At 41.4% G+C, this 10,517-nt stretch overlaps 1 protein-coding gene across 1 annotated transcript; it reads left to right on the top strand.

The window, feature by feature from the left end:
- The first annotated feature begins 3,605 nt into the window (after positions 1–3,605).
- Positions 3,606–10,297, top strand: Nms (neuromedin S). Its single transcript, XM_041656608.1, has 6 exons — positions 3,606–3,826; positions 6,027–6,082; positions 6,401–6,451; positions 8,661–8,684; positions 8,793–8,826; positions 10,250–10,297. The coding sequence occupies exons 1-5, from the start codon at positions 3,646–3,648 to the stop codon at positions 8,817–8,819; spliced, it is 339 nt and encodes a 112-aa protein (XP_041512542.1). The 5' UTR covers positions 3,606–3,645; the 3' UTR covers positions 8,820–8,826; positions 10,250–10,297.
- Positions 10,298–10,517: the final 220 nt, after the last annotated feature.

Genomic DNA, 10,517 nt, shown 5'->3' with positions numbered 1-10,517 from the left:
ACACTGCAAATAGCTTTCTCTAAGTCTGATCATTTTGATAAGTGCTCTGTCATTTTCCAATCGATACTTTTTCTTGTGGACAGGCACTGTTTGGAAGAAGTGTGAGAGTTTTCAACTTCAACATCTTGATTTTACTTTTTTATTTCTTTGGCTAGAAAATCCCTTTGTTGTCTGTATTATTCTGCTTGAATTACCACAGTAAAATACCGTAGACTGGGGCCTTCAACAATAGAGATTTGTATTTTCACAGCAGCTCATGGTTGGCTTCTGGTAAGCTGCCCTCTGTGGCTGTGGAAAGATCTCCTTTCCCATGGTGCCCTCTCATGCCTTTCCTCCACGTACCTGAAAGCCTGGGAGAGATCTCTTACAGCTCCATTGAACCGTATACTGATGGTTCCACTTCTACATACAGTTTATCTGAGGCATGCACCTTCAACACAATATAAATTGCGGAGGGTACAGCAGAGCTCAAAGCAGTGTACAAGGAATACTATAAATATAGAGGTTTTTTTTCCCTATAGCTTCAAATTTTTGAATTAACATTCCATGTGATACTTTACACCTTGTCTTGAATATCTTAGAACTCGTGTGGACCAAATATGCCTATGCAAATATATGAGAATCAGTATGGGATGAAACATGTTTGTTTTGGATTATTCACTTCAGTGGTTTGTTTGAAAAGCATGTGTATCTTTTTGACACACTCCAGATGTCCAATCAGCACCTGCTGGCAGACACCAGAGTCACCGCAAATGTTTGCTACGATTTGCATGTTGAACATCTCCAGTGTTTGCAAGTGGTTTACCCCTAAAAGATGCTCCTTCATAGATGCCTTTGTTCAGTAAAGGCTTTCTGTGAGTCAGTGAGTATATTTTAAGATAAGTGGCAGAGTCTGTGGCATGGAAAGACCAGGTGCAATTCTTGAACTAAAATTTTACATATCATAATAAATATAAGTTTCTGTTTCTTGCTGACGTAAGGAAGGAGAAAAGATACTGCGATGAAGGCCACGTCACAATTCCCATTCTGTTATGAGTGGAATTTTTTTGGAAAACACATTATTTAAAGACACAAATAATTCCTTCTCAGCCACTCTCACCCAAAAATATTCTTTCAAAAATAACATTTGTATTACTTTTTTGAGAATTTCATACAATGTATTTGTGAGTTTCTGCATTAGCATTACAAATACAAAGCTGTCCATTGTACAAAGCAACTCCTCTGATGAGATCTGAGAGTGGCACTGATCAAAACTGGTCCTTAAAATTTCACTCATTTAAAATTTTTGACTCAGTTAAATTAAGTCAATGTTTAAAACAATTTTAAAGATTTAGAAAATAATCAAAGAAAAACAAATTAACATATTTGAGATACACTGTAAGCCTTCATTGGCTATTAGTTATCTTGTAACCTCTAACAGGGTAAAACTAATGATATACATAATGAAAAACATCTAAAATACTTATTGCCATATTGCTATCCTTTTGGAAAGAAATAGAAATTTTCATTCATTTACTTTCTGTCTCACATGATCCCCAAAGAGCTCATTTTAGAAGAAGTAACTTATCAACCCAAATCTCATTGTCTATGGACCCACAGACAGACAGGCTTAGCTGCCCTTGGGGCCCTTAGCAGCTAAGTGTTTCTTAATGATTCCCAGATCTAGTTTCTCCATTCATATAATTAGGATAGCACCAATGTACTGTGCTTTTCTCCTGGATAATTACAAGCTAACCTACCTGAGACGATGAGAACAGATCCCAGCATGCAGAAACTCAGCACATGGAACCGATTCATTATTTTTTATTTATTTATTTTTCTTTTGGTTTTTCGAGACAGGGTTTCTCTGTGGCTTTTGGAGCCTGTCCTGGAACTAGCTCTGTAGACCAGGCTGGTCTCGAACTCACAGAGTACTTTTACGATTCATTATTATTATTAAGTAACCATGCTATCACACTTTTTAAATTGCCAACTTAATTTGAAATAGTTAACTTATCTGTAGAAATGAATCTAAAAAAGTCTTAAAGAGGTAAATTTCCAACCTTGACTATTTATGTACTTATGTAGTTTTGAGACAAGGTTTCAATGTAGACCTGGCTGGTCTGGAATTCACAAGAGCTCCACCTGTCTCTTGCCTCCCAAGTGCTGATATTAAAGGAGTGCTCCATCACACCTGCCTGAATCTGTAGAAAATTGTGTTTTGGTTGCTAAATAATTTTTTAAAAAATAATTTGTTTTTTGAGATTATAATATAATTACACCATTTTCCCTTTCCATTTTCTCCCTCCCAACTTTCCCACACATCCCTCCAGGCCCTCTTTCAAAATTTCAAATTCATGGCCTTTCTCTTCATTGTTTAGGCATACATACACATAAAGAAAACCTTCTCAGTCCATATGTTATTTGTATGTTCCTTTTTAGGGATAACCATGTAATATTGAATAACCAGTTGGTGTCCTCTTCCCTGGGTAAGACTGTTTCTCCCACTCTCTGCCTTCTTTAGTTCCCTATAGATCTTTGTGTGTGGTTGAGGACCCCACGTGCTTTTCCCATTAACATCAGCAAATCTATTGTATCATCCTTGTTCGGTTCGTGTGTAAGCATGTTGATTATAATTACTTTTTTCTATAAAAGAGCTTTCTATGGGTTAGATATGGAATAGAAAAGGGTGAAATGATGTTGATTGCCTTGGCGGGTTACTTAGTCTAGGGTTAGTAACCCGCCTGGCAGTTCAGTTATTCCAGGGTCACGGAGAAGCACTATCTGGAAGATAAATGGACTAAGAAAGAGGAAGGAGGCTAAGCGGGGTTCTTGTCAAAGCCTCAGTTTATTAGAGACGGGGTACAGCTTATATAGGGTAAGGAGTTGGGGGATGGGCACAGGGGCCTGGGCTCTTGCCGCGTGGTTCACGTTGGTCACATGGTCCGTGTTGGTCACGTAGCCAGGAGGTTACCTTCGGTCAGGTCACCTAGGCCAGGAAGTCACAAGTTGACACACCTAGTTCTTTAGATAGTTTGGAATGTGGGATGGGTTCTGCTAACAGATAGCTCTCCATTAACAGCCAATTTGGGTGTGGGGTAGGCTCTGTCAATAGAATGATTCCTAACACAATTAGGGGTGTGGGGTTCTCTGCAGACTTTCCAGGGTGATGGTTCCTGTAATGATTTTAGGAGGAAATTGGCTCCTGACAAAATGATAAAGTCTTCTAATTGACCTTTGTCCCCCTGTAATGTTTATCCATTCTAGGACTTGAGAATTTGTTCTTAGATGTACCAAAGACTATGAGACAACCTTTGCTGCTACAAGAAAATAAACAGTTTCTTAGGAAGCACGACTTCAGCATACAAGGGTTTATAGGTTTATGTCCAGCGCTATGATTTAGAAAGAAAGGGGGAATAGGCCTTTCCCGAGTCAGAAGTTTTTCTGAAGTCATTATAGAATAACAATTACGACTCCCCACTTCTTATTTTTATTGCTGGCTCGACTCTGCAATGCTTACACTAGGAGGATATTATTCTACAAATAAGGGCCCAGCATGACATTTATGAGAAAGCCTGGGTCCTCCTGTGCAAAGCTGATTGGTGCTCAGCCATTGGGCTCTAGGATGCTGCAGATAAAGGCTCCTTACTGCCCTGGGCTGGACAGATGCAGGGCAGGGGATCATCTCTGCCTCTGGACCCTGGGAAAGTGATCACTGCCTCTCTGAACAACACACATCTGTGGCCTGCAAAGAGGAGCCAGGCCTCGAAGATGAAACATCTGCCTCCCCAGTTCCCTTCCGTCCTGGTCATCTACTGCATCTGTATGCTGAAGATTCCCTCCTCAGGTAAGGGGACTGACACCATATCTGCCTGACCTGAGTTCTATACAAGACTGGGATATTTACCCTGCAGGGTCGTTCTCACAAGAGTTGAGCTTCCTTCTCCCACCTATTCTTACATCTACTCTCTTGTTTTCAGGCGTGGCACTTGTGTCCAGCCAGTGTGAGGGACACAGTGAGATGCCATAGCCTTTTACACAGAGACTTTCTCCAAAGATACCGGGATGAAATAGCCCTTGCCCCAGGAGTGTCTTGAGTCTGTGGTGGTGAAATTGAAGGGTATGGTCTCCATGCGCACTGGGGTCTGTTTCAGAGATACTGAGCTGAGAACACAGGGAAGAAAGTTAGGTTTACAGTCCCTCAGACTGACAGCTGGTGGGCAGCTGGAGCGAGCAGAGAGCAACTCTACAGAGGAAAGGAATTATATCCAAGTGGGAGGGAGTAGGTTCTCAGAGCTCAGGGGAACCAGAAGGCAAGCGTCCTCCAGTTCCTTGGGCGCTGTCCGCAGTGCTGACCGGGTGCTGCCCCTTTTCAATTTCTGAGCAGTTTGTAGGGAGCCCGAAGTGGGGAGAAGGTTTGAAGTCCTCAGTCATGATCAGATCACCATCTCCAGGCAGTTTGTCATAGAGTGCAGGAAAGTGGGCCATTGAGGAAAGTCTATGATTTGAACAAAGGCGGATTACAAAAATTTGAGCTTTTCCTTTAGAATTTTGATTTAGAGAACCTTGAAATATAGTGTGCTTGTTTTGTCCTAAAGAGTAATTGCAACATCAGGGCTTTGTGAGAAATTGTATCATTTTAAAATCTCCAGAGCATCAAGTCTCCTCTGTGGTTTTCCAGCCAGGCTTCTAGGTTCTTCTCTGCTGCTTTGTCTAACCTGCAGCTCACAGCCAGCCCAGGACAAGCAGCTGCTGTCCCTCTGGCCTCCAACAGAATCTTGTTCATAGTTTGCTGTTGAGATTTCATGTTTATATCCATCCCCTATTTTTCATATTATTTTGTTTTCTGAGGGTAGAGTCCTGTGGTCTCCATTTTTATATTAGCACAGACCTCCCAATAAGATCTTGTAGGACTGGTTTGCAGTACTTTGCATTACTAAATGAACATAATTATCAAAAATATCTTTCCATTAACCTGTGCCCTGATCACATCTGACTTCCAATCAGGGATTTTTGTTAAGATCTATCAGAGTATTCAATATTAGATGAAGATTTTTTGCTTGTGACGGTCGTCAAAATCATTGAAGGGACTTAACATATGTTTCCCAATTTCAGTCTTGCTAGAGAAAACTACATTAACTCTACATTACCTTCTACCATTTCAAATCAGGGTATTACTCTTCAAGGCTTGAACGCCATTGTTGGAATATGCAGGAATATTGCCTTAGCTTTCTTTTGCTTCAGACTGCAGAGAACAAATGACCCACAGTGTAAATACATATGTGTACATACATGTATGTGTGTGTATGTATGTGTGTGTATGTGTGCATGCATGATTGCATGTACGTATATTTGTTGTTGCTAGAATAAGCTTCTCTTGAGTCATACACCCCTTGTTCCACACTGTAAGGTATACAAGTTCAGGACATTATATGTATTTATTTAATCTTATTTTGTTAGTGCTGGCCTACCCTTATGGATGCTTTCAGCTGCATAAACCTCTGAGTGTAATAAATGAAAAGATGTGTTTGTGTAAGTCAGAAGGGGGCTGGAAGGATTCAATTATATGCTAGCAGCAATTCTCCCCAGAACACCCCTGGAGGGGCTGGTAGAGTGGAGACGGGCACCTGCATGTCTTAAAAGTCCTGATTAGATGCACACACTTTGTTGATATTACTTTCTGGTATTTGATCCTCACTAATTCTACCAAAATATAAACTTATTTGCTCCCTAAGTATTTTCTCTTTCTTTATTGATTTGCTAGCAGATAGACTAGCAATTCCCATTACATCAAACACATGGAGTTTTAAAGCTGTCTTGTTGCACATCTTGGATTTGATAGTATTAGGTAGAGGTGTTTTATCTTTTTGGTTCCTCTTAACTGTACCTTCTGTTGCCTTTTTAACTTGCTTTCTCAATGACTTCCTTTTTGCTCAGCTCTGTGATGGATTCTAGTAAGACCTCTGTATAATTTTTATGGCATGGGTGCCGAAGCACATGCTATGATCTCTTTCTGGAATTGATGCTTTGATTGACTTTTGTTGTAGGAGTTTCTCAACCTTTAGCCGATTCTCCAGATGGCTTGGATATTGCGGAGCTTGAGGTATGCTATTATGCAGCATTTTGAGATTTGCTTTTAGTCCCAGCCTTGAAAATATCATGTGGTTAATGTTCATTTAAAACTATTTTAAGATCAGATATTTGGCTGCGGCAGAAACTCACTGCGATTGCTGCATGGCCTCATTTAAGACATCCTGAGAGTTGAACTGAAATTCCCTGCACTGAGTGAGGAGATAATTCAAGGTTCACAAATGGAATGATTTTAGAATTTTAAACATGTTGTAAGAGAATTCTACTGGCTAAAGAGTTTTATTTTATTTTATTTTGTATTTGATTTCTTTTTCCTCATTCTGTCTTTTAGCAACTGGTATACTTTCTGAACCAGTGGGAGACACTTTATAACCAACCTAAGGTAAAACTAATACATATACTAGCTCTTATAGTTATATCAGTATGTAAGTTTACATCATAACTTATGTTTAATATATGGTTGTTGCTGTACACTAGAGATTGTTGCATATATGTGTATGTGTGTTTATAAAAATACAATTTTAGGAAAAATTAAGTTTCTTTCTTTGATAGAAATTACCATAAAATATTAGTACTTCATATATATTAATATTATGTTATCTATATCATAAAATTAGTTATATACTATGATGTATGTTATAAATTGATGCATTATGGTGTAACAGCTCTTAACACAGTAGATCTCATGTAAAGGACCATACCAACCGTAACTATAGTAACCACAACGAAAGTAATTCAGTGGCTACAAAGTCAATGCTGGTTAATTGAAACTTTGAAAGATTGGTCTTAGGACCAAGTTCACAACTCTCAGCGTAGCCCATCAGTTTTCACCTTGAGTAACATTTCTTCTTCTCTACTCACTTCCTAGCCCACAACATCACATAGTCCAGTCACATCCAACATCTCACTATAGCCCAAACACACCAAACCCTTTAACTCTTGATCAGCCTTCTCTTTAGTCAGTAATGTCTGCCTTCCTGGGAGCCTGTAGTTACAGCCCAGGCTCTCAAACGGAGCTGTCTCTGCACCTTAGCTGGCTTGTCTGTTGCATGCATGCAATTGCTCTTACAAGTCCAGTTACCCTAAGGAACGAGAGCTCTAACTTTCATAAAGTGCTTTGGACAAGCACCCACAGCATAGTAAAAGAGAGCCATTAGCCACCTCTTGATGCAGCTACTCCTCATTCAAAATCCAAGTGTCACTTTCTCTCTCAAACATCATAAAGATATAGTAGGCACATCTTGCTTTCAATTTGCCACTATGCACATGTTTGGAGATGATTATATATATAACCACCTTTCTTTAGCTCTGGTGTCTGGACGAAACCTCAAAGGGAGAACTCGGAGTCCCCCAACTCCCACTACTTCCCTACCTTGCAGAACAGTGGCTTTCACGCTTTTATATGAAGGCTGTGGTGTCTCTGGCATAAGCAGGGGCAGTCAGGTGTAGCTGTCCTAGGGCCAGCTGCAGCATTCATTTGAATTGAGGGATTTCCAGGTGCAAGGACCTAGCTGGACTGCGTTTTTTTTTTTGTTGTTGTTTTTACCATTTTCATTTCTCCTGAGTCTACCACACCCGTTATTTCTGCTCACAGATGAAAAAATAGTCATTCAGTGAACAAAGATGCCAACACTTTGAAATTATGACTAGAGAGCTATTGCCTCTTCCTGGCTTAGTTGCTGCCCCCAACTGTCCAGTGTTGGGATGAATTGCTGGAGTTCCTAATGTGTTACCGTTCTGTTCTTCATAAGCCTGGTCTTTGCAGGAAACTTCTGTGTTCAAGCAAGTCGGGAAGTGGTTGTATTCTACACCCAATGTCATATGCAGAAACTCTTCAAGCTCAGCTTTTCTCTTTATCCCATGAGATCAGAAGGAATTTAGAGAGGAAAAAGCTAATAGGTTCTGTGACCAGAGACCCATTTATTCCTTAATTCAGGAGAGATGCTGGAGAAGAGGGCACTGCCAGGAACAAGGGATGGAGTGGCGACCCACACAAAACTACCTGCCCTCATAACGTGTGCGTTATAGTTGGGGGAATGAGTGAAATGCTACCTGAATAAAGTTGATACATGTTTTTCTATGAAAAGAAAGGAAGAAAGGAAGAATGATACACATGAAATCTAGAGAAGTCTGATTGGCAGCTGGAAAAGAGTTGAATAAACTATTGATTTTTATGAACAGGGGAAAGACTTTCCTCCCTAAGATTAAAAAGATAAGAAGAGATGACTTGTAAAAGGCAACTTTATCTTAAAAATCTGTGTCAAATCAGCTACAGTCTTTTTTCTTTTTTTTCTTTCTTTTTTCTTTATTATTGTTTTTGAGACTGGATTTCTCTGTGTATCTATACAGCCCTGGCTACTCACTCTGTAGACCAGGCTGACCTTGAACTCACAGAGATTCACCTGCTTCTGCCCCTGAGCACTGGGCTTAAAGGAGTGTGCCACCACTGCCCAGCTGTCAACTACGTCTTGACTGATTCATAATATTTGAGTAAATCCAGTCAGGCTCATAGTGTGACTTACACTGAAAACATCGTCAGATACCCGCTCCAGTAAAACTCCAGGTAACTTTCTTCTCAATTCTCTTTCCAGGAAAACCAGGATGTGTACAAAAGGGTGAGTGCCTTGTGGTGCCCGACACGTACTTTGCACCATGTTTGGAGCAAGTGACACTCGTGCTAACATCCCTCTCTTATTTATTCAGTTTTTATTTCACTACTCCAGAACTCAGAAGCCAACACATCCCATTAACTCTGAGGTCAGTATTTTATTATACTTTCTGTAAAAACGATGCTCTTCTGCATACCTTTTATGCCTTCTGAATTTATATGCACACACTGCCAAGCTTTAGGCAGGGAACTCCTAGATACCCATGCATGATAGCTCCCTCCTCGTCTTCCCGCTCCCTGCCCAGGATGGGGAGAATTGTCACTTTCTCATCAGGGGTGGGGATGATGGGTAACTGACAGATCTGAAATATTAGAGAAGAAGAAACGGCAGAAAAGGGAGATTAAGGAAGAAGAGTACTCTTGCAATCGTGTACTTAAACACAGTCACAAGGAGAGCCTGGTAAGTGCTACACCCATTGCTTCTTAGTGCTTCCCCTCTTTATATTCTGAAGATTACTGTGGGATGCGTACAGTGCTGCCCATCCCGCCCCACCCCCATGATCCACACAGGCCATCTTCTGTGGCTGTTAGGGTGTAGATGCCCAATGGGAATGACAACGATCACCTCTAACTTGTGTTTGCAGCTCTGGGGTTCAGATTGCAGGCCTTGTGCATGGTAGACAAGCACCCTATCACCGAGCTACATCCCCAACCCCCATTTTTTTTTTTAGCATAAGTTCTCACTATGTAGTCCAGCTGGACTTCCTCCTACTTTGCCATAAGATTCCAGGTGGGCACCATCATGCCTGCCTGACTTTTTTAAAACTCTTAGTGACCCTCAAGAGTGGTTCGTGTAGGTGAGTTTCTGCAGGGTGGCATTTGAGAAACTCTGGGAAGGTCATAAAAATCTAGAGTTTAGTTTGGATGCATTGTCCCAGCGACTGACATTCCACTACAGGAAAGTCACTTATCTATATACTTAGGGCTTCCCGAGTCTTCTTAAAGATTGTCAAACACTCAGCAAAGTATCTTTCCTCCCAGAGACAAAGTCACTGATGTTCTGGGTCTAGGAACGGGATTAGATAAGGAGGAGCCAGCTACCACAAAGCAAAAAGGAACAAAGGGGAGAGGCCATGGTTATTTCAAAACCAAAACACCTGAGAACAGATGCCCTTATCTGGGAGTGTGCAGACAGGTGAAGCCAAGCAGTGTAGAGCCCGATGCTTACCCCTCTGGTACCCCCTCTCCAGAACAACACATCGGAAGAGAGAAAAAGAATCCAGGGCAGCAGCTACTTTGAGGCTAAGACAGAGTGCCTAGGGTTAATGTCGGTAAGCCGCTGACTTATCCCGAGGGGAGATTTTTAAGTGGTGTGTTGGAATTGAAACCTGTATCCAGGCAAGCATTGTTTCGAGCTTAGGCTCCAGAATCGATTTTACTCTGAAAATTAAACCCATCTGTAAAAGAGGCGAGTCAAGAAGGACATGCATAGCCCTGGGCTCTCAACCAGAGTCACCGAGGTTACATCTCCTCCCTGAGACTCTCAGGCCTCAGAGCGTCTCTCTGTTGCAGTTTGTGCCCGTGCACCCCTTGATGCGCCTGGCTGCCAAGCTCTCCAGCAGAAGGATGAAAAGATTGCCGCATCCAGTAGGTGCCTGTTTCCTCCCTCCATAGTACTAGACACGACGGTAAACGTGTGAAGTCACCCTGTCTTGCTCATTTTTGTTCTCTCCTTGAATCCCAATATCCAGTTTGGTAGGGAGAGCTGTGTGGTCCCCTAACCTTGACTTTCCAGGCTGTAACCCTATGCTGTTGTGACTGGAAGGGCCAAGGGAGATGC

This window comes from Microtus oregoni, unplaced genomic scaffold, assembly GCF_018167655.1.
Source record: "Microtus oregoni isolate MIOR12 unplaced genomic scaffold, Mior012 000007F_ref0000211, whole genome shotgun sequence".
Classification (NCBI taxonomy): Eukaryota; Metazoa; Chordata; class Mammalia; order Rodentia; family Cricetidae; genus Microtus; species Microtus oregoni.
Note: the sequence above shows the minus strand (reverse complement) of the source record. Positions and strands in the feature narration are given on the sequence as shown.

Coding starts and splice junctions, on each gene's coding strand:
- Nms (XM_041656608.1), top strand. CDS start 3,646: ATGCAGGGCAGGGGATCATCTCTGCCTCTGGACCCTGGGAAAGTGATC. Junction 6,083..6,400: donor TGGATATTGCGGAGCTTGAG/GTATGCTATTAT, acceptor TCTGTCTTTTAG/CAACTGGTATACTTTCTGAA. Junction 8,685..8,792: donor ACCAGGATGTGTACAAAAGG/GTGAGTGCCTTG, acceptor TCACTACTCCAG/AACTCAGAAGCCAACACATC.